At 42.3% G+C, this 23151-nt stretch overlaps 2 protein-coding genes across 8 annotated transcripts in view; both read left to right on the forward strand.

The window, feature by feature from the left end:
* Positions 1 to 1848: 1848 nt before the first annotated feature.
* On the forward strand, positions 1849 to 14127 carry LOC146198012 (serine hydrolase-like protein). Of its 3 annotated transcripts, none has more exons than XM_084593324.1 (5): positions 1852 to 1987; positions 2713 to 2835; positions 2923 to 3014; positions 6887 to 7343; positions 11958 to 14127. In XM_084593324.1, exons 3-5 carry the CDS (start codon positions 2989 to 2991, stop codon positions 12483 to 12485), a joined length of 1011 nt encoding a protein of 336 aa, XP_084449450.1. In that variant the 5' UTR covers positions 1852 to 1987; positions 2713 to 2835; positions 2923 to 2988; the 3' UTR covers positions 12486 to 14127. The 3 variants fall into 3 exon arrangements, with proteins under 3 accessions (XP_084449448.1, XP_084449450.1, XP_084449449.1); XM_084593323.1 differs by having other exon boundaries at positions 1855 to 1987; positions 2705 to 2835; XM_084593322.1 differs by lacking the exon at positions 2713 to 2835 and having other exon boundaries at positions 1849 to 1987.
* LOC146198011 (protein ABHD1-like) overlaps positions 1849 to 23151 on the forward strand; it is a 38456-nt gene continuing 17153 nt past the window's right edge. Inside the window, exon 1 of one of the 5 annotated variants that reach the window (XM_084593316.1) lies at positions 1849 to 1987. The gene's annotated coding sequence lies outside the window, so the exon portion shown is untranslated. Of the gene's footprint in view, positions 1988 to 19589; positions 19811 to 20993; positions 21185 to 23151 lie in introns of those variants that run through there. The other 4 variants (XM_084593320.1, XM_084593317.1, XM_084593319.1 and 1 more) reach the window with 4 other exon arrangements.

Raw genomic sequence — 23151 nt, forward strand, 5'->3', positions numbered from 1 at the left:
TTCTTAAACTCTTTTCGTTTAATCCTTGTGCGCAAAATCCCTGGGACCACGCAATAAATGACCAGCCCACTAATGGCCATGTTTCTGAGAAGTTCTGCCCTTTCTAACCAAGAGGGTTCTACTTAAGTTGAGGACAATGCAGAGGGCTATGGAACGAAAAATTGTAGGGGTAACATTAAGAGATAGCGAACATGCAGAGTGGGTGTGAGAAATAACTCAAGTTACCGACATTCTAGCGGAAATTAAGAAGAAGAAATGGACATGGGCAGGACATGTAGTGCGAAGAGAGGATAACCGATGGTCGCTTAGGGTAACAAACTGGATTCCAAGGGAAGGAAAGCGTAGCAGGGGGCGGCAGAAAGTTAGGTGGGCGGATGAAGTTAAGAAGTTTGCAGGGGTAAGTTGATGCAGCTAGCACAGAACTGGGTTAATTGGAGAAATATGGGAGAGGCCTTCGCCCTGCGGTGGGTATAGTCAGGCTGATGATGATGATGAATGGGACAGAATTACATATGCTTCTGTGGAAGTCAAAGCAATCACGTAATAAGCATATATACAACAGACGAGAAATGAATCGGGCGTTAGTGCACTAAGAACATTTTTGGCGGCCGCTATTCGATGGAGGCGAAAAGCAAGGCGCCCGTGTGCTATGCGATGTCAGTGCACGTTAAAGAATCACAGGTGGTCAGAAATTTCAGGTGTCCTCCACTACGGCATCTCTCATAGCTTGAGTCACTTTGGGACAAACTCCACAAACCAAACCAACCCATATTTCCTCTTTGTTACACTCTCATATACTGGCACCAGTGTAGCTTGCCTAGCGAGCAAAGTTATTTCATGCATTTTTGTCTGCAGTGATAGCATAAATGGTGAGTACAATTTAGTAAGATAAAGTGCCAACAGTTAAGAACCAGGGGCCGAATTACGTACCGCTCACAGTCACAAACCAGTCACAAACTGCTCACAATGCCCTGTTCCTATTGGTCAGCCCTAAGCCACAGGGCATTGTGAGCGGTTTGTGACTGGTTTGCGACTGTGAGCGATACGTAATTCGCCCCCAGGTTAGTGTTGCCTTTAAAATAAAAGGACCTCCGTGGGACTCGCTAACTTTCAAGTAGGACCACTTCAATTTCCACTTTATATTTTCACCTGGATATAGATATCCAGTTTTGATTGTGGGTGTGTGTTCTTAGTTCTAGACTCGTTCGATGTAGTTGCCGGCAATAGCTCCAGCGCAGACATGCCCTCCTTATTATTGTATTTCTTGCAAAGTCACCCTTCCGATCATTTTTGCTACCTGCGTGGTAGTAGCAGTAGCGCAGTAGTACTGTACGTTTTCGTTGCTTTTAGGTCGCATCTCCTAACCATGATCACTTTACATTTCTCTCTAGTAAACAACTCGTCACTCTTTCTGTAGCAAAGCGCTCCCCTGCGCTCGTCTACAGCATGCCTGCAGTGACTGCAGCATCGTGGACTGCAGTGACTGCCCGCAACCCGTGATCTGCACGGTCCGCGCTTGATCCGCGTACAGAACCACGCGGCCGTGGTTTATCCTTTATCGCTTTAACTCTGCGCAACTTGAGCATGGTTACATTTACAGTGGGTCATCATCGATGAAAATTATTTGCGTTAACGCATTTTCATGGCTACCAAGCCCCATAGCCACCATAGCTCTTGCCAAAGCTATCCAGAGCCAAGAGGCTCCCGGCGGCAGCGGCAGCGCGACCGGCAGCTTTCCGCTAAGCATGTCAGTTTCGTTTGTTTCTCCGTGCAACTTGCACTTTTGCTACTCTTGCGTTAAAGGAAGTGGCTACGCGCTTGCAGTCGGTCTGTGAAATAGTCTCCATTTTGCAACTCACGTGTGTCAGCAGCAGTGCTTTGTGAACTTGCGCACGCATTGCTCAATACTCTTCGATTAATGCCAAGGTCGCCCGCCACCGGTACACGGGATTCCCTTGGGAGCGTGCTTTGCATCAGCATGATAGACGTAAGTTCTGTACTTTATTACTTTAAATGGCTTAGCATACAAAAACTTTCAGTGGTTGGCTTTATCTGCAGTCACTTCAATCTGCTGTTCAGAGGAGAATGCAGTGCTGTTGAGGGAGTAGCGCGTAACATTAAATATTCCGGGAGCTGCGACATGGGCGGCGCACATACTGCCGTAATCTGTGGCCCGACCGTTGCGTGTGATTGCGTGAGTGCGTGTATGTGATTTCATTTTTCGAAAGTTCTTGGCTTGAAAGTGAATTGCAGGAGTTTTCTATCGTGCGAAAGACAACACGCTCTGTCGAGCTGTATCGTTGGAGCGCATTTTGATGGGCAAGTTCGGCCGGGGGTAATATTGCTGGTGCTGTGGTGGCATACAGTTGAATTCTCATAACTTGCGCGTTTTACCACTATCATTAAAAAAGAAAGCTGTGCTGGCTCTTGATTCAGATCGAAGTTTCAGTTTTTTGTATACCGTCTTGCGGAAAAATTTCTCATAGTTCTTTTCTTTTCCCACTTATTCCTCACGCTACTACATACTGTACGCTGTGTACTTCCCGCTACTTAATCTTAAAATTGAGCCATCTAGATATGGGAGTAAAAAAAAAAAAAAAAAGTATAAGGCGAGAGACTATCCTAATTAATTTGCCTCACATAATGTGGTGAGAGGGAAGGAGGAATGAGAAAATGATATTGACAATGCCAACGGGTATAAAAGTTACACAGGTCACATACAAGAAGAACAAAGGCACTCAGAGTCACAACGCCAGACATCTCGTGTCTGAAAAGTGTGTGCATGCAGCTTACGGCATCAAATTAAGGCACCAAGCTTCAACAAGTAATGACCAGGTTCGTATTCTGAATGTCACTGTCTAGGATTCGAGCGTGTAGTGCTTGTTGTCTTGCTTCATTGCAGTTGCCTTTTCTTTTTTTCAGTGACTGATTGCCCTTGTATCACTTTGAGGATCGTCCTGCCCCGTGGATTCCCTGCTGCTTTTTAGAATGATTCAAATAACAGCTACTTTGAGGCAAGTCGAGGCTTATGGTTTCAATACAATTTCAAAATAACTAAATTCACTGTTATTTTGTTCCACTTTTAATCACTCTTTGTAAATCGCTTATTTTTGTTACTTAATTTGGGCTTGTGACCTCTGGTCTGGAATCTCCGCTGATGAAGGCTGAACTTCCTTCACACAAATGATTGTGGTTTAAATTCTTTGATGCCTGGTTGTACCACCAGCATATAAATATTATTCATAGTTGACTATGTGTGACTATGTTGCATTGTTTCTGTTAGTCTTTCTTTAGCTCCCCTGCTGTAGAACCATCTATGTCACCATAAGGCAGCGCTAATTATGTCTAATCAGCATAAACTCTGTTTCTGCCAACATTATGGACTACCCACAATCAGCTGTCACCTTATATTATTTTAGCAGCACTTCTTAGGCTTATTATGCAGCAATAGTTGTACAACAAAAATTTCCTTGGCTAAATTGCTTCAGTATCACTGTGTCCCATCCTAGCCAAGCATATCCCCGTTTATCTGCTATCCAGTAATATATGCTGTCTATGTGGGCCTGGTAGTGTGCATTCTCAAGCATATGCCCTGTGGGATCATGCGACCAAACAGGCGATAACCATATTACAGCCTTTGGGGAAGTGAGTTTTTCCTGATATGGGGGTGGGAACATTATGGTTGCCAAAAGCTGTTCATTGCTACAGAAAGAAGGTGAAATGTTGCAGCTTTTGCCTGCTGTAGCATAAGTTAGGTTTTCTGTTGTTGTTTTTTTTCTATAAATTATTAAGTTTGTTACCTCTTTCACATGCCATTTTCTATATTTTTTTGCGAAGAATACATTTTCCCACCTAAATATCACCAGGCCTCAGATAATGCAATGCGATACCAACAGGCAACTTTTTATGCATGTGCGAAATTTTCTTCAAAGTAATTAAAACGTCTAACATGTAAACACCAGGATTTTTCAGACAAACATGTAATGAATTGTGGAACTATTTTCTGTTTTGGAACTGCACGTTACGCTCAACGTGAGGAAAGAAAGTTGATAATATTGCCATTCTCCAAATCTGTATGCATAAAAATATCATGTAGCATGCTATCGAGCTCACTGTGTTGCACGATAGCTTAAAAGGGCTTGTTCTGCTGAAAATATCCTGATTGGTCTACAGGGTCATGTCAGTACCACTTGGCCTCATGCGGGAATTTCAAGCACCCCACATTCAAATAAAGCGACTGAATAGGGAGGGTTGAAATAAACTCAGAATTGATGAGGAGGTTTATCTGATAAGGGTATTTCAGAAAAAAGAAGTAATTCATTAAAATAAATTTGTTCCAGTTCGGGTCAAAACAAGGCCCTCTGCATGCCAGACGGTCATGCAACACGTATGCTAAGAAGGTTCATGGTTGCTAAGCGTGTTAGAGCAGCTCATAATGAATGCATTGTTCTTCATATGGCTTAGTAACAAGTGTTTGAATTTGTGTTGATGTTACAGTAATAATAATTTTAAAAATTTTAATTTCAGAAAGAATATTTAAAAACTTTCTATTTTTCAGGCTTAGTTTAAGCGTCTTCTTAATCTTTTTGTGAAATATCTACTGTACTTGATAGGTGAAAAAAAAAATAATCATTTCATTTGCAACTCCAAGAAACGTAATTTCCAGTCCCAGCATACACTCAGAAGGTGCCTGGAAATACGCACGTTAAAGAGGAAAGCTAGATGTGCTGTTATGCATAACCTTAATCCACAGTGGTTTGTTTTGCATTTGGGCAAGCAGGGAACAATCAATCGTCGACAAGTTGATGTATATGTATATGTAGACATATGTAATTCGCTTGAGCTTCAATAAAACTTAATCATGAACCAAAATTGAATGCAGAGAGAAGTTTAAGATTTTTCGGCCAACTGCAAAACAAACCACTAGAAATTAATTGTCCATAGCAGCACATCTATTTTTACACAACTGCGTATTTCCGAGCACTTTCTGAGAGTACGCTGTTTTTACAGCTGATGTTTCTCCTTCAAGATGTAAATGAAATTATTTGTCTATGCAATCTGGCAAACAAATAATATTTTGCAAAATAGGGCCGTTGGCACAGATTTAATAAATTTTGTTTAGTAATGGGGGAAACAAACAAATATAATAGTGATGTTAGAAAATGCCTTGTTTATTAGAAATAAATAAGCAAATAAGGTAGCACACTACTTTTTAATAGTTCTTGTTCTCTTATTGGAAGATAGTGCAGTGCAGTACATGAGCTTACATCATCAGCCTGACTATACCCACTGCAGGGCGAAGGCCTCTCCCATATTTCTCCAATTAACCCGGTTCTGTGCTAGCTGCATCCACTTGACCCCTGCGAACTTCTTAACCTCATCTGCCCACCTAACTTTCTGCTGCTTCCTGCTACGCTTTCCTTCCCTTGGAATTCAGTTTGTTACCCTAAGCGACCATCGGTTATCCTCTCTTCACACTACATGCTTTGCCCACGCCCATTTCTTCTTCTTACAAAGCTTCGTAAAGCCACGGTGGAGAGTGAGAATACTTTTTTATGCGAAGTGAGGCACTAAATTTATAACGTCTGGCCATATCCGCTTTCATATTACTTCAGGTGATTTTATAAAAGGTCTTCAGAAGGCCACTCTTTCACATGCTGGTCTATTGGCACAAAAATATTGTCTTCCTTATTTAACTGTAAAATGTTTTCCCCTGGGCGACATTCCGCACAGTACTTCCTGTGCACATAGATATGAATGCGCTAAATCAGAATTTCCGCTGCATTATAATGCTACGTTATACTAAATGAACCAGGTTATAAGGGGTTGCTTTTCAATCATGACTCAAGTTGTCATTAGCACATTAACCCCCTCCTCAAGGATACTAACTATATTTGTATTCTCAGGAGCACAACCACTGAGATAGGAACCTCGAGATGCAGCATTGCCATCAGGTCTTTTGTGTAATTTTAATTCAGCCACTTGTGTTGTATTTCGTAATTTACTGCTTTCACATGTCTGACAGTCCATACAGAGTGCTTGCATCTCTTTGTTCTTGCTAGTCTATAAGAAACAGCACACATGTGCTATATGACAATCACATACAAAAACCCATGACAGATACTGTTATTCACTGATGAGTGTTATTGCAATCTGGTTGTTTGTTGATTGCTTTTACCTTGTATGTGGCTCTGTCATTTTTACTTCAGATGCTTCTGGGAAAGCTCAGGAATATCTAGAAATAAATGCAGTTCTCCCTTGCTCAAGTTTATATTTTTGGAAACACGAATGTAGCAAAACTAATGTTTTTGATAACTTAATGTCACTTCTTAAAGGCCTAGTCGTAATGCTAGACTTATAGACTAGCAAGAACAAAGAGATGCAAGCACTCTGTATGGACTGTCAGACATGTGAAAGCAGTAAATTACGAAATACAACACAAGTGGCTGAATTAAAATTACACAAAAGACCTGATGGCAATGCTGCATCTCGAGGTTCCTATCTCAGTGGTTGTGCTCCTGAGAATACAAATTGCATATTGCAGAATAGTCTTCCATTTTTCTTTCTTGGTATCATATGGGATCCACCAGTAAGCTGCAAGTCGCATTCTGTTCTTCAATGGTGCAAATAATGCTGCTTCTCTTGGTGTTCATTTCAAATGGCAAGACAGTATTTTTTCAAGGTCATACTTGTGCATTATAGTTTTGGTAAGCAAAATCAAGATCCATTCCTTTTTCTTCTTTTCTTAATCAACTGCTGCTTCATTGGGCTGTATGGCTTCCTTTTTTTTTTTTTTAAAGTACAGGGCACACAGAGCTGACAAAAACTACTTCAACTTGTGGGAAAGTTTGCAAAATATAACAGATGTGTTATGTACTGTGTCCAGGTTTGCAAAGCAGCTGCAGAGATATTTGACTTTTCGCTGCCCTGCTGGCATCAGTCAGTGCCGTGCGGCCACCAGTGATGCACCAGTCAGGGAGCGTGAGATACGAGAATTGCAGATTCCCGTACCATATGGCCACTTGGCAGCCAAGCAGTGGCTGCCCACGTCAACAGAAGACCCACGCCGTCGCATGATCCTGTTGCACGGTTGGCAAGATAATGCGGCAAGCTTTGACCACCTCGTGCCAAGACTGGACCCACGATGGAATGCAGTGGCTCTGGACTTTACGGGCCATGGCTTTTCATCACACTTGCCCAAAGGTGTTCAATACATGTCAATCCAGTTTTGGTTTGACGTCTGGCGTGCTGTTCAGCATCTTGGATGGGATCAGTTCTCTGTGATAGGACACAGTTTAGGAGGCCACGTGGGCTTGCACTTTGGCTGCCTCTTCCCTGAAAAGGTATGTGCAACATTTTTGTTTACTTGCTTTCCCTACGGTCAGAGAGCATCAAACAGCTGTGCCAAAAACTGCTGGCATTTGGCAGTAAGGTAATTCCAATTGTTTAGTATGTAGGATATTAAGAAGACCAAAAGAAAGCACCTCGCCTATGGAATTTAATCTGAACCTTATGCATTTGATCTAGTCTGTGTGATACACATAATATGGTGAACTTTATTCTATAATTGTTGGTGACGGAATAATTTATGAAAAAAGCAAAAATAGAGCATTTCATGACAAGGTGACTGGATGATAACATATGGCTAGATTTCATGGTACTAATATATATATATTTTTTGTACTTCAAATGAAACAAGTAGAATTATTCTGAACCGATTCAAATGACTGCCTTAAGTCTATTTGACCAGCACCTCAAATTCATGTGGTTAGATAATATGAAGACCAAGAAAGTGTTAAGTTGATACTATTTATGATTTTGGGGTTTGTTTTCAAAGAAGTACCAAGGTAGTTTTGTTGGTTATTCTGGACACACACAATTATTTATTTACGCTTGTTCAGGATTAACACAGCCTTTGGAAGGTTCTACCTCGTAAGGTTGTAGAACGGCTTAATTGATAATTCACGTTTGGGTAAAACAGCGCACATTTAAGACACTGACTGAAAAAAATAACACAGCACAGCACTGTGTCATCCTATCTTTCTCAGTCTATGTCATAAGGGTACGCTGTTTTTTTCTTATAGGAAGATTCTGTCTAAGCTCCAAATGTCAGTCATATGCAGTGCTGGCATTGTCGTTAATTTGTTCTGGGAACTACTCGTGGGCAGCACGCTCATAATGTCCCATGCATCATTTAAAGCATCAAGTAATAAGGTACACAGCACATTTGATGCTGTCAACACGAGCATGCTTATAAATTTATATAAGCGAAATCAGCAATCCTGATATTGCTTCTATAGTCCCATTCATACGTTTGAGATCGCTTTCCTTCGATAACTGCCACTTTTAGTGATTGCACCATATAGCTAGCCAAAAATAGACCGGTTTCCAAAGAAAGAACACCAGAACACTGCCTTTTTTTTTCCTTTTTTCTCTTGGAAATAAACACTGGAAAGTCCACAATTTTCATGTAAGCTGCAGTGCTGCATTGTACATATAGGAGTAGGCAGGTATAGAAATTATCCTAGGTGTACTGGCTAGTTGGAGAGCGATTGCCAGGAGTGCACAATTGGTGGTCGCTTTCTCATGCGCTGCACAGTTTAAGGCTTTGTTTCAGTCCAGTATCACACCACGAGAATGCCTGGGCTAAATGGCTGTAGGAGCATTTCAGTGCACCCGAACACAGTGAACACATTCGTATGCTGTGCACATGTTGGTGGCACTGCATGCATGCACTGTATACTCCATGTCCTTACCCTTTGTCACCTTTGGATAATTATAGTAGGGGTATGTGGCCAAATAGCAACGTTTTGAATCTCATACTAAATTGATATAAAAAAGACAGCTTGATTATCAAATCGAATCGGAAAGAAATTGGTGATGTCTGTCTTTTAAACCTATGTATACATCGCGAAAAGCTCTGCTAGATGAGTGGACGCGGCCAGATGACATCACCAAAGAGTTTGTGCTCTCAGTTCAGCGTGCACATCATCCAAAATGAAACGTGGAGAAACCTCCGTGGAGAAACCGTTATTATACCCTCTCCTAATCACGTGGTACTAGGTTGTTGAGTTTCATGATTTGTGCACTGTATACTAATATGATAACTGACTAACCCATGGCAAAAAAATTTTGAAGTACACTTAAACTCTGCCTTTAAGAGCATAATGCAATAGCATTAATGGCTCCCATTTATCAGCTGCCCTTGCAGATCCTCATGGCGCGTTCATCCCTTAATCACTAATCATTTAGTTTGTACCTCCATTACACCACACATGCTCATTAGCACATAGTCACAAGGTACCACATTGTGTGAAAGGCCGCCCGACATAGATATAAAGCTCCGCTTTAACCAAGCGATACTAACATGCCTGCATGACGAGTGGGCAGCATGAACTGGTGGGCTAGTTGGTCAGACACAGCGCAGCACTCATCCAGGCCTCGTGCCATTGCTCTGCATCATCCGAAGCTATGGGCTGCATACATGAGATCCAAGGATTCTGAAGAGATGAATTCTGATCTCACCCTCCCAACTGAAAGGTGAAGCCTAATCTGGGAGTGCCTGCCACCTAGGCCAGGTCATGTGGTCTCTTGATGCCACACAACCCAATGACCAGTCAGCGCATGGTCATGTCAGCTGTCATCTACCACCTGCCAAAGTCATGCCTGTGATTTTTTGCTCAGAACACTCATACTGGATTATCCGAAGAATGGGGTTTTTAATGCTTTCGCATAAAAATTTATCTACTCTGGGGCTTTGAAGCACTGTCCAAGGAGAGCACTGCAAAAAAAAAAAAAATGTCTTTTAAAGCAGAGTTATAGTCATTATATATTTGAGCAATTTCACTAAGCTCCTTTCAGCTGTGTCCACTCTTGCTCATGCTACGGCAGCTAGCCTCCACAGCAGCATTTTTTTTTTTTTTCGCCTCGAAAAAGAGGTGGAAGTATGGCAGATGTCTACACCATGCATCTCCTCTCCTATCCAAAGTAGTGGGCCACTAGAGCATACCACAGGCCATGCTGTACTAAAACGGGATTATTAACAAAGAGCAGCAGAGCACAGTAACGCATGAATGGCAGATTCCGAATGCATCTGTACTTGTACTGCCCGCACATGCAGCAGGTACAATGCATTAGGGCCTCGTTGTAGAGAACAGGCAAAAAACAATGTTAAAGTTTTAGTGCCTTTTCAAAGGTACTTGCAATGTCTCCAAAAACAAGGAAAACCCAAGCGTGAGTTAGGATTGATGCAGCAGATGCACAACAAGCTTTGCCCAACCTGTGCTGGGCTTGAAAACCAGTTCTTTTCTTGCACATTTAGTGCATCTTAGCCCAGCGTGACCTCTGGTTGCATGCATAGGCTCCAGATGAGTATGCAACAAGGATATAGATCGGTAATCAGGTTTAACAAAAAAAACCTAAAAGAAAGATATGTGTGATGCTAGCTGCCTCATCCTGATTGCATTGCTTTCACCTTACACTAATGGCATGCATAAACGTAATGCAGTTCTGTTCAGTCAGTGGAGAGTGTTCATGTAATAAAGAGCCACGTCAAGCACCTTCTCATTATTTTATATCCTAAGATATTCTGTATTATATGCTTTGCTTGGGAAGGTGCCAAGAAATTGTAACAGCATTCGTGTGTCGGAGTTTTCTTTGCTAACATATAATGTTTGATTATATGCATGTAGGCTTTGGGACTTTGAACTGTTTATCTGAATCTCCCAAATGACCACTATCTGCCAGTATAAGATTCATTCGTTGCACTAACCCATGTTTTAGAGGAAGAAGCACCGAGCAACAAAAGTGCTCCATGTGCAGAACCAGGCGACTACCGAACAAACATTCAACTTAAATATTATGCTCAAGCACTTGCAAGAATAGAGAAAGAATGTTCTTTGTATATGTTCTTATTGTTCTTGTACTCACTTAGTGGCACGGACAGAGGCATATTACTTTTGATTATTTTTGGACTGCCTCACCATAATATATGTTCTTGTGCCCAGTGTGCTCCATAATAAGCTGCTAAAGTACACACTATCAACATTCCATCACAGAATTTCTGCCTTGGTAATTCTGTGCTGTGAGCATCTTGCTGTTTCTACACATATTTTATTTGCAATATGCACTTGTTTCTAGCCCTGTGCAAATTTTATGTGTGGAAAGGTATGCTGTACCAGTGACAGCAGCACCTTATAAAGGTTTCAAGAGCTGCATAAACCTTGGTGAAGGAGTATTATCCCAAATACAAGTACCTTTTATGCAAACAAACTCAAAGCGATTATTTAGCACAGCCAATAACTGTTCCCGCTCTGCCAAACACAGCTGCTGCTGGCTGCGCAAGCCAGCATGTCTTTCATGGCAAGATGAACTGTTATATGGCACCACTTCTCCACTATGGCAGTGCCCACAGAAATGTGCCAGCAAGTTTAAACAGCAAGCTTAACAGCAAACAAATGATATTTGCTCTGGTTTTAAGAGAGGCGTCGCAGCTAAAAAAGCATGGGTGCTACTTAACAATAGGAAAGCATGTTACCTGTTAGCCGAGATGATTGACCACTGAACATTTGTACACCATTTCTGTAGCGTGGTTGTGGCCAGTTCATTGCTGGTCATTGAAATTTGGTCAAGGTGAATGTGGCTTGGTTTTAATTTGCATTTTTGCTGTCTTCTGCATTTCTTCGGCTCTAGTATCTTTTAAATATGATTACTTGTACCAAATCTGCATGCTGCACTTGTTTACGTGAAATGCTTAAGACCTAGTTAGAGGCCTTTTAAACATGTATATGTAAGTTAACCTTGATTTCTAGATTAATGCCATTCTGTACTTCATTTTCTTTACGGTTTCAGATATTTTTCTTAGATTATATGCCCTCAGCAAGCTTTCAGTGCTGCATTGTGCATACATTCTATAATTATGTTCTGTTTGCAAATGTCGTTTTACTCTTGCTTTTCAGGTCCAAAATTTGGTGATGATTGATTCCCTTGGTCCTGTGTATGACCGAGCTAGCAAGGTTACAAAGGTTTTCAGGGAAGTGGTAGAGGGTAACATGCGCCTTGAATACAAGGACCTTAGCAAGCCACCTGTTTATACAGAAGAGCAGGTGATAAAGATCTACACTGAAACCATAGCATTAGGTTACCTACCCGACAATGTCAGAACACTGATGACACGTGGCTGCAAGTCTGTTGGAGACGGCCGTTATGTGTTCACCAAAGATGCCCGACTCAGGTATATTCACTGGATTCGCAGTGATAGTGCTGCTCTAAAAGAGTACTGCAAAGGCTATACCAACAACCTCCTGGCACTAGTAGCTATTCCTGGCCTTGGTGGCTCATCTGCAAAGCGAAAAATTGTGTCAGACATTTTTTCACAAAATTGCCACACATATAAAGTTGTTAATATAGAAGGCAACCACCACATTCATATGAGTTTTCCGGATATTGTAGCCAGCCATATACGTTTGTTTTTAGATCCGAAGTGATATGTATCAGTAACATAACGTAATCTCAGTGCCTTTACCTGCATGCTCATACTACGAGTACAAAATGCTAGTCCATTTTGGCGCATTGATGTGTGATGTGTTGGGTTTTGCACATTTTGTACTTTGTCGGAGCAATTTTCGCTAAACAAGAAATGCTATTGGTTGTTCGAATATACCTGCAGTTTTTCTTGTTGGTGCAAGGGCTTTTAAAATTTGCTACCTAATTTTATAGCCACTCATGTGCTTCAAATGTTGATAATGTTCTTTTCATGCTGCCTCCATTGTGCTGCATCACTACTATAAACTGTCAGCTTTTTCTCTTGTAAACAAGTGTAGTTTGCCACTCTGATATCACAAAATGTTTTTTTTTTTTCCTCTGTGGAAAATCTCACTGAAGCATTATTGATAAATCTAAGTAAACTCCTGCTTGAGCCACGAAATGGTTTGTAATATCTTGAAATAAAATAAAAGTTGACCTGTTTTAAATGTTAACCTTTTATATACTGACATCCACATATATTGCCTCCTAAAAAGGCAAGATTACTGGTGATACAAGAAAGAATTGGAGTCATTAATAACAGGGGCATAGCCAGAGGGACTGTTACAGTGTCAGAACACCCTCAGAAATTTTCCGAGCTCTGCAATCCCCCTCCCTCCCTCCTTTTCTCCTAATAGCACTCCTTCTCCTCACCGAGCAGTTCCCTAATGAGTTTCAAACAGTGGCCGTTGTTTTTGTTTTCAGTATATATTCCGGAATCTTGTACATCTGCATTCTTTGTTGTTTATTGTTGAAAACATCAATGTATGTTGCCGAAGCATTGTAACAGGAAGTGGAAGGTATTGCAGAAAAGAGTGGTTTTGTGATGCTGTATATATAATGCGAAAATATCAAACAACTGCGATTTTTCATATGAGAATTTTTTTTTTTTTTTGTCAAAAAATAAGTGCTCTTTACAAATCAAGTCCTTGGAGTCCTATGTGCACTCATATCTTGATCTTGATGTTACCATGGACAAAACTAACCCTCCGGCTTTATTGAAGCAAAAAGATGACTAAGACATTGTTTGCGTGCAGGCTATCAAAATATTGCTTTTCTACCTGCAGTGATGTCGCAGCAATGTTTGATGCAATTTAGGCTTCTTGCTTTATTTCGGCTCATTAATCGGTGCTACTTACTGGCTAAAACTGTGGATGCTGGAAGAAAAAGTTTAAAAAATGCTGAAATGCTGAAATTCTTATTTGGTTCACAAAAACAAATATAAGAATTGATGTTTGTGATGGCTGTGCTTTTTATTGGGAGCAATAGTTGCTTTCTAGTCTCAATTATGGGCATAATTGTATTATGCAACATTGCATAACAGGGATACTGTATATATTGTGCATTTTGTAAAATGTGACCTCACGCCTCCTCTAATGCTCATTGTAACCTGTCTGCAAGTGCAGTCTTTGATGTAGAGTTGAACAGTGGATGTCGTGGTAGCCTATATGTTCTCAGTTAGCCCCTAGCCAAAGCCTTATATTGTGATACTTGCACCGGTGATAATTTTTCTATGTATTGCTGTACAAAGGTTGATATCAGGAAGAATTTTTTCCCTCTTGTAGCAGAGTAAGTAGAAAATAAAGATGGCATTTTTCATTTGTAGTGCGCTGCATCTTGATAAAAAAAAAAAATCTGTGCAAACTTAACAATGAATTCGGTGTGACACAGATTTTAGGCATACTGGCAGACAAAGTTTGAAAATGAATAAACAATTTAGCTGAATGGCCAGAAAAGTAAAACTTGTATCAAAACTGTCACAACTTGTGCTCTTCCTTTTTTTTTTTTTTCTGCATTGTAATGGGAAGTTGTTACCTTTTCAAGTGCACATTGCATTGCGCCACTAACCTTGGAAAGTACATAATCACACCTGCGGGTTGCAGTTTGGCTTGGTTGGTTCATTGATTTGTAAAAGGTGAAGCAGCATGACATACAAGGGCAGCACAACATACAGTAATTGTGCATGTTTATACTCCGTTTCATGCATCAAGTGCAACACTGCCAAAGCTACAGCTCTTGTTCGCGCTCTCCGCATCCGCGATGAAAAATAGTACCTGCTCATTACGAGAGGAAATAATAGTTATTTTGTCTGCAAGCTTAGTACATCTTACATTTGCCATCAACATCATAAAGAGCACCTTTTTTATGGAGAAAAGATAGGATTCGATCAATTTGTATGTTTTTTATGTCGTTTTCGTTCTTGTCGCGTTTTTGCTGCCTTGCAACCTTGCCAGCTGTGCCACTAGATGGCGTTGGCTGTGCCCTCCGCGCTGCACATCTCTTTTTGAGAAAATGGTCTTTCGATGTGCATTTTTTCTATAAGATCCGCTCTGCGAAGTTGTCTAGGCATGCGAAGCAAGTTATTGGAAACGTGTATGCTCGAAATAGAGCCAGTTTCCGCAGGAACCACTCGGCTACAAAACGAGCGCGTAGTGATACGCCTCCTTCTTTTTTTTTCTTGCGAACTATTTGCGTAGCTTTCGCTGCGTTGCACCTGATGTATGAAAAGGAGTTTAGGGTTATTCGTTTTCGGGTTTTATATTTTTTTCAAATTCGTGGAATAAAAATCGGGTGTTGTTTTTCGACTTAATAATAGAGGAGCAGTCGGGCTATTCTTGGGAACACTCCGAAATTTTGTATTTTTATCAGGTTAAATTTACAAACTAATAATTTCAGTTTCTCCTAATCAGTGATCGGTAATCATTTAAGGTTATGTTTTGTGTTGCTTTCAAGAAAGTATCTCATAATTCGGCGTTTCTGTCGTAATTATAGCTCTCAGTGATGTGCAACAATCAGTTTTTGGACAAGAAACATTCTATTCACGTGAGCATGGTCATCGACATTTTGCACGCCATTATTAATGTACATAATCATTTGCATGCGCAACATTTCAGTTTCCATCCGAGACCTGTCTGGTCTCTGGAGGTACCTTCCTTAGCTGAGTCAACGTTCGCTCAACATCACAGCTGCCATTAGTTAGACGCAACAATGTCAAGGCTGCATTTGCTAGCCTGGAGTAAATAGTGCACAGTTGCGTCATTCTAATAGTCCATCACTTCAACATTTTCATTTGTGGTGCTTGCTTCCAGCAAGTAAGCCTACATCGCCAGTCACAGAAATAAAGAGAGTTCGGTAGTCATGAAATGAGTGACTCAGCAGCCACTTCTGGAATGGATTGAGTAAGGCACTCAGTTTCCACATTGTCAACTGGTTTCTTTGTTTGAGACTTTTCGTTTCAGAGTGCAGCCCAATTTTGTGGAGAGTTTTCTAAAAACTCTTCATAAGTTCTTACTAATGTGTCGCTGCTCTTAGGTAGTACAGACAAAACACCTTTTGCTCGATCGCTTTTACCGATCATCATGAAAAACTCGGCAGTCTGCTGTAGCTTGACGTTTACGAGGTGATCAAAGCTTGGCACCAGAAGTTTTCCCCTTTCAAGTGTTTTCTGGAAATATAAAAGTGGCTCGAGTGCTTCTCTCATTAAGACTGCCTTTGCATAAAGAACCTCTTTATCGGAAAGTATCACTTGAATAGTTTCTGCTTTTGTGCTTTCATACGAGCTTTGAACAAGTTCTATGGGCACCGTTGTTCCAGAAACGGAAAAATCTGGTTTTACCCAAAAATGAACAACCCTATTTATGTGGTTTCTGTTCTTATGTCATTTCTCTTTGTCGCACTGGTTAGTTTGTTAATTCCTGCTTTCTTACTGAATGCGTGATATGTATCGAATCTAGCATAAATTTCCGCTATAGGCAGTGCATTGCTTGGCATCAGTTATAGAATGAACAAATGCAGGTGTAGAAAATGTCTGTTATATTGTTAGAAGTTTCAGGGTGCAAACAAGCAGTCTGTCTGCAACACAGCTATGAGGGCCAACCAAAACAAACTGCCAAGGTCAGTCCTTCATGCCACCACCGCCAGAGGCGCTGGCGGCATGAAACCCAAAGTCTGTGTGCACTCTTGGTGCGAACACAGACTTATCTATCCTACCCTCCCACCTCCTTGCACTGGGCTACACCATTCCCACAACTATTTAGCAACTCCACATTCACAGCATGTTCTTCGTAATAAAGAATCACTAATTGTACTGTGAAGAGTAGCACCTGTGTTGTGATACATTTGTAGATTCTGCTACATAGTCCCCACCCCCCTCCACACACACACACATGCGCACTTGGCTAGTTAAGGAGGCCGGCAGAACCTGAGCGATACAGATATTTGCTTTCTCATTACAACAGTGGCAGAGATTGGAGCATGCGACGATGTGGCTGCAATAAAAGCAGGAGGCATCACATGGTGCCCGCAGTTTCAGATGCCAGCGTCAAGAGATGTGGTAGCATCGTAATGGCCATGCAAAGGCTTCCGAACTGTATCGCAACAGACAAACACATGTGCTGTAGTCTTCAAATCAGAAGGGATGTAGAGAGAAACCCTGGGTTATAGGTGCGGATGGGGGCCAATAAGGTTGCTCAGGGCAGGCAAAACGTAGTTGCAGCACATATTCAAATTGATCAGCAAGGCGATATTTGTGTAGTAGTGTCGAACAGTTCTCCGCAAAGGTAGAGCTATTAGCAGGTGTGCACTAAAGCCCCTTGTGTGCACCAGTGTGCCTCGATGGCTGGCGCCGCTTTCTGGGTGGAGACACGGCTCTCTCCGGCAGCATGTTGGGTCCCACTCTCTTGTTCGGCTGCATTGAGTGCAATGATATGGTCCCTGGAAAGACCAGGGGCCACTGCATTGCGGTGGCGGGTAATATTGGCCACTAAACTGCCGCTGTTGCGTAGATTTCCGGAAAGTTTGTGTTCTGCCAAGATAGTGTGATGCCGGAGAATACTCTCGAAATGAATCGGAGTTACGTTAAAGTATACAATGTTTTGTCGCTCATCTTACGAGAAACTCGGTCCCCTGTGAGCAGTCGTTCGAGCAACGAAAGCAGCAAATCCCTTGACCTCTTCACTCGAAATTAGGAATACTTTTTCGACACTTGTCATCATCATCAGCCGGACTATACCCACCGCAAGACGAAGGCCTCTCCCATTTTCCTGCAATTAACCCGGTCCTGTGCTAGCTGCATCCACTTGACCCCTGCGAATTTCTTAATCTCTTCCATTAACCTAATTTTCTGCCACCCTATGCTGCGCTTACCTTCGCTTGGAATCTAATTGATTGGGCATTCAGGATTACTTATTTTAAGCTGCAGCATAGCCGCACCCTTCTGTCCGTTTACCAAGGAAAGACGGAAAATAGGTAAAAGGGAGATGTTAATAAATAACATCACCGAGAATGTTTTAATTTGTGCCAGCATGACCCTGGAGTTGCTTTTTTTTTTTTTTGTATTTGTGCTGGCGGCAGCGAGGAGGGGATTTATTTGCCCTTTTCCGCCAACCTCTTTAACAGCGCGCATAATCACGCGTGTTAATTACGCGCGGTCGTTATAATGGAGGCAGGGAATTGTGAATCCCCACAAGTTTCAGCTAAAACGGCAACTCTTAGTTATAAAGCGCATGATATCAGCGAAAGCTAATAGTTGTTGGTCATAATGAACGTTAATATTGTCAAGTTTTAGAGTCAATCAGTCGCTTGTAATAATTTTCACATTCTTTTCCTCTTAATTTGTAGTAAACAACAAATAACCTTTAGATAAAATTTCTGCTCGAGTAACACGACTTGTAATTACAAAGCAGAAAGGATATTAGAATCGTACTATTAACCTACCCCCTATAGTGAACTGTATTTACTATTTCTATAAGAGTGAAATAAAAACAGTAATCACAAAAAATAATGGCACCAAAATGCTGATTATTTGCAGCTAAGCTTTCCTGCTATTGATATCACTTTTCAATCGTCTTTCGTGAAGTCTGCACTTTCGTAGAACGAGTGTAACATTGCCCTATGAAGTTCGGATACCTTTATAGTTGAGATTTTGAATACTAAGAAAAGTAACCGTTGTCAGTTTCCAGGGCAGCCAGCACACTGTCGAGCATATTTGATCGCGATAATTTTTCGATTTAATTCCATTTGCATCGAACCCATTGAACATCCACCAGTTCAAATTATTGCCACGAGAAAAACAAAATACATGCTGTCTTTTTTCATGTTGAGCCGCGTTATTGCAAATACACCACCACCGCAGAGAACCCACGCTGCAACACTGCTCGCTGCACGCAACTGTCGAGTGGGACCCAACATGCCTCCGCGAGGGGAAGGCCAACGCTTATGGGGAAGACGGCGGCGCGGTGTAGTGCAAAGGGTGTCCTCACCCTGAAAGCGTAGGCGAAATTGGGCGAAGGCATCGAGGTTTAATGTGCACTAGATGTCCGGTTTTAAAGTAGCCTGAGGCTAAGCAGAATAAGAGGTAGAGAAACTGTCAAGTTGAGTGTGTCGGGTTTCGCCTTTAACGATGCCTTCAAGATCCGTTGGAAACATTCAACCACGCCGTTCGCGAGGTGTGATAAGCTGTGGTACGGATTAGGGAACATCCTAGCAAGACTACGAAGTGCTTGAAAAGGGAAGGGTCGAATTGTCAGTCGTGGTTGGTAGTGATTGTAAAAGCGGCGCCGAAATGTGACACCTAGCCCGAAACGAATGCCTTGGTAATGATTTCACTGTTGGTGCCTGGAAGGGGAAGTGCCTCTGGCCGCCGAGTAAAACGGTCGGTGCTGATCAGCAGGTAGTGTTTCCGTCTGATGAGACCATGCATCCCAAAATGTCAGGGTGAACCTTGTCGAAATGCTCCGAAGGTCGTGTGAACGTTGCTTGCATCCCGCATCTTTGGGCACAGTAGTCGAGCGCTTTAATACCTCTGCACCACCATAACGAGGCCCATTCTTTTCATTCGAGTGCCTTCGTCGACGTTGAGACTACGTAACTCACCGCTTAGGTTAAAAAAAAAAAAAAAAGGAACTGAATAAAACCGATGGCCAGACAGCGCAGCAGCGTTCCGTGCGTGTATGCCATCCAGGGATGAGGCGGTGGCTGTGCTTGTCTATCGGCGATGACACCTGAACCGCGCGCCGTACAGAAGCGGGGGAAGGAATGATAGCGATAGGAGGCGAGCCGATTACGGTTGTGATATAGCGCCAGCAAGGTTTATCGTTCTGCGGCCTCGTGAACAAGTTGAAGGGTTAAGCTGCCAGGCGCTATGGGGCAACACTATAGTCCCTCGCCAAGTTCGTGCACTAGAAGAAATCGCCATTGTGCGCGCAAGAGCCGCTGCGGTCGAGGAATGGAAGGCTTTGGGTCAAGAGAAAGCTGACCATCGCGTAGAACACCAGAGCCTGCAACCCGGGTGAGTCGAGACCAAGTGCGACGCTTTCTGCGAGCCTCCACATGGTTAAATGGTTCAGTTTTGTCTTAGCTGACGCCAATTTAATTGCTTAGTGGGAAAGTGTCCATCTAGGCGGAAAGCTGAGCATTTTTTTTTATATTAATTATAATGCCCTGAAAAGTGCACTTCATTGTTTTCGTACAGAGCTGCTCTTAGCCTTAAGAATCGGACCACTCTGTGTGATCTAAAAATTTCATATCGCAAAGGTACTGCACATCACAAGTGCATTAATTAAACCTCGGAGTTAGTCAAATAAACATTTCTATCGCTCTTCTAAGCGCGTGAGCGCTCTTATTTTTATCCTGCGCAATCAACTTTTATGTCTTGTCTTTCCTATTTTATTTTTCCTATTTAAACGAAAGGTTTTGCGAATAAAGTCTAGTTTAAAATTGGCGCCAGTCCGCCTGTCCCGTGTGCTCTTTTTTCTATTGTTTTGTCATCTGTATTGTTTCGTGCTCTAAATTGTTACCAGATCAACCGGGTAAATTCTCTATGCCAACTTAATTCTCGCGAAGCAACCGTAGTTCGACCGAGCGCGCGTCGACTCCTGGATTGAAAAGGCTGAGGCTTCTCATGCATTGCGCTTCTGTCCTTCACTGAAGCTTCATTTCTGATAACATGATGGATGCCTTTCTCGATGGAGAAGTAGGTGAACCGGATGTGGAGGCTGGAGTGCTAGCCACTTCAACGCGATGGCTCGATTACGGCGCTGTGTTCTATTTTTTTTTTCTCCCAAGTCTGTCGCTGCAGCTGATGTTTGATAGGCTGACCGCTCTTATCGGTTCACCTTGGTCTGGATAGCGTGTGATCATCTAAAAATCGCAACTTCAGTAGAGGCTTGTTACTGTGTGACGGTAAAGAAAACGCTGACATTGTATCCTAGATCTAGATGCATCCAGAAATCTCCTTCGGAAATTACGGACGTCTTTGCAAATGTATAGTGATAAGCCATTTTGGCCGGTATATTCATTGTCACGAAATGTCGTTAACTTCGTAGATGCCAGTAAAGGCGTGTACAGGCAGAGTCGTGACACTCCACTCGGAGCATTCTCCGTTGGTCGCGACAAGCAACTGCCCTGGAGCTGAGCAGTTCCGCCTTGGCGCAGGCATCCGAGGCCGGATCACATCTGCGGTTGTGCCTGCGCCGGCCTACGTATAGCAACAGGTGTTCGGGTGAGCGTTGTATCAAAGCGCATAGTCGAGCTGGATAACACTGCCGCAGTTTACCCGCTCTCTCTTCGCTTTTCAGGGGATTTTTCCGGGAGAAGTGGCATTGCGCGCGTGAGTTTTAACCACTGCCCAGTAAGCGGATTTTCGCTTAAGCTTATCTTTCAGGTATCCTTTACAGCATATTTCATTCTTAAGATACGTGTGGGAATGCGACCATCCTACAAGCAGCGGTACGAGGTCTTGCGGAGATGAAATTGGTGTTCGGAGAACCGTGTGCGTTCACAACCGTTAGGAGTTTCATAGTAAATATGGGTGAATGTCAAAAGACCACAAAACTTGTTCTTTGTATGCATACGCCTCCGTCCATTTTCGAAGATTCTTTCCTCTGTAATGAAAAGTGCGTGTCCTGAGCATTGCTTAATTAAATGCGCGTGACGTTAGCTTGTTCGTTTTTTGCGCTTCCACTGATTCGATGGTAGGCTGCACGCGATCTCGCATGCCCGCACGTGTCACATTGCCGACCACGCGGCCACGTGCTCGCGTGTTCACCCTAAGAGTAGACGACCCTGTACCTTCAGTCCGGTGCATCGCATTAGGGAGAAAAAAAAAAAAAAAACGGGATTTGTTGGCAAAGCTGATGCACGATTTTGTGAGCAAAAGGCGCGGATAGAATTCGAGCTATATACTATAAGACGAGATCCGTCGGACGCCATGTTGCGTCATTTCGATGGTCTTTCTTCTCCATCTCTCTTATTTCTTGCAAGTATGCTGGTGAGCTCGTCCATCGTCTGTCTTTCCCGGACAATGGACGTCCGTCAGCGGCGGCATGCTATTCTGTGCCATGCTGAACGGAAAACTATGGCAGGGGACAGCACAAAAGTGGGGCAGTAAGGGGTTAAGGGCCGTTTAACAGCGTCACCAAGCAGTAATAAACGAACCTACCCGAAAGAACAGAATCGCTTGTCCATAGAGGCGATTTTGAGGGGTTCGCAGAAATGTGAAAACGGTAATTTCCGCGTGCGAAGCCAGATAGGTCGACCATGCTATAAATTATGGTCGAATGTTATGATAATTACGTGCGCCCTGGTTTCTTGTCGAGATCTCGTTTCGCTGCAGTGTAGTGCAGGCGTAAAATGTTCTGGAAATGGAAATGCGTTGGTGCGCCGGGCCCTGGCTTGAAGGTACGGGCCCGGACCGGGATCGGGCCCGTGCAGAGGTGCGTGTGTCCGGCTTTTCATTCAGTATATTTCAGGTGTATGCTTTAAGCCAGTTTTTTTTTTTTTTTTTTTTTTTTTCAATGAAAAGAATTACGACTTCGATCATGCCGGAATCGTGGAACAACGCGAATATGACTGCGATTCATAGGTAGGCGGCGTCACGGACTTGTAAAAATTATGTAGTGATCAGCTTGCATACTGCTCGTGTTAACGATTGTAATCGGTATTAATTGTATAAATTCGTAAATACTTTGTATTACGTGTACATAAAGTATTTGCGAAGGTAACCGTGAATAGATTCAGGTGGCACTTCAATCAACCAAATGACCAGGCAGGCTTTCCACACTAGTATATACTGTCACTAAGGGGCTGGAGAAATTCGCTGAAATACATGGTGACTGTTTTCTTTTTAGTCATTACCAAGTTTTTATTTTAAAACCGTAAAAAAAAAAAAAAAAAAAACCCTTACCTGTGTGGTTTTTAGCTTGGCTTTACCGCTAGGCGGATATCATGTACGTGACAGAGCTTGATGATTAGTCGAATAATTAATTTAAATTGACTTATCAACTTTCTTTTCATTTTAATGGTAAATGTCACATAGCGAAATTGAAGGCTGTCGACATTAAAGATGACCCCCTTTTTAAAATTATTTTAGTCGCCAGTGCGGTTCGAAACATCGGACGTCAAAAATTCATTTGAAAGTTCGTTGAGTTGGCCTTTTGGCATTGCACATTCATAAAATGGTGTGTGTTACATTTCTTATGTGTAAGATATAGGTGGCATTTTTATATTTGATTGTATTTAAGAATTCTACATGATTTTGATGTATTACTGCGATTTTTAACGACGTCAATATATAATTATGCAGTGTGGGGAAGCCAAGTCAGCGAACTCCAAAATGCGAATTTTTGACAT

This window comes from Amblyomma maculatum, chromosome 2 (assembly GCF_055883805.1).
Source record: "Amblyomma maculatum isolate TAMU_Amacu chromosome 2, ASM5588380v1, whole genome shotgun sequence".
NCBI classification, from domain to species: domain Eukaryota; kingdom Metazoa; phylum Arthropoda; class Arachnida; order Ixodida; family Ixodidae; genus Amblyomma; species Amblyomma maculatum.

Excerpts from the sequence above, each read along its gene's own strand:
- LOC146198012 (XM_084593322.1), top strand. The coding sequence starts at position 2,989 with ATGATTCAAATAACAGCTACTTTGAG. Across the intron at positions 3,015-6,886 it reads CAAATAACAGCTACTTTGAG|GTTTGCAAAGCAGCTGCAGA; the intron begins GCAAGTCGAGGC and ends TACTGTGTCCAG. Across the intron at positions 7,344-11,957 it reads GCTGCCTCTTCCCTGAAAAG|GTCCAAAATTTGGTGATGAT; the intron begins GTATGTGCAACA and ends CTTGCTTTTCAG.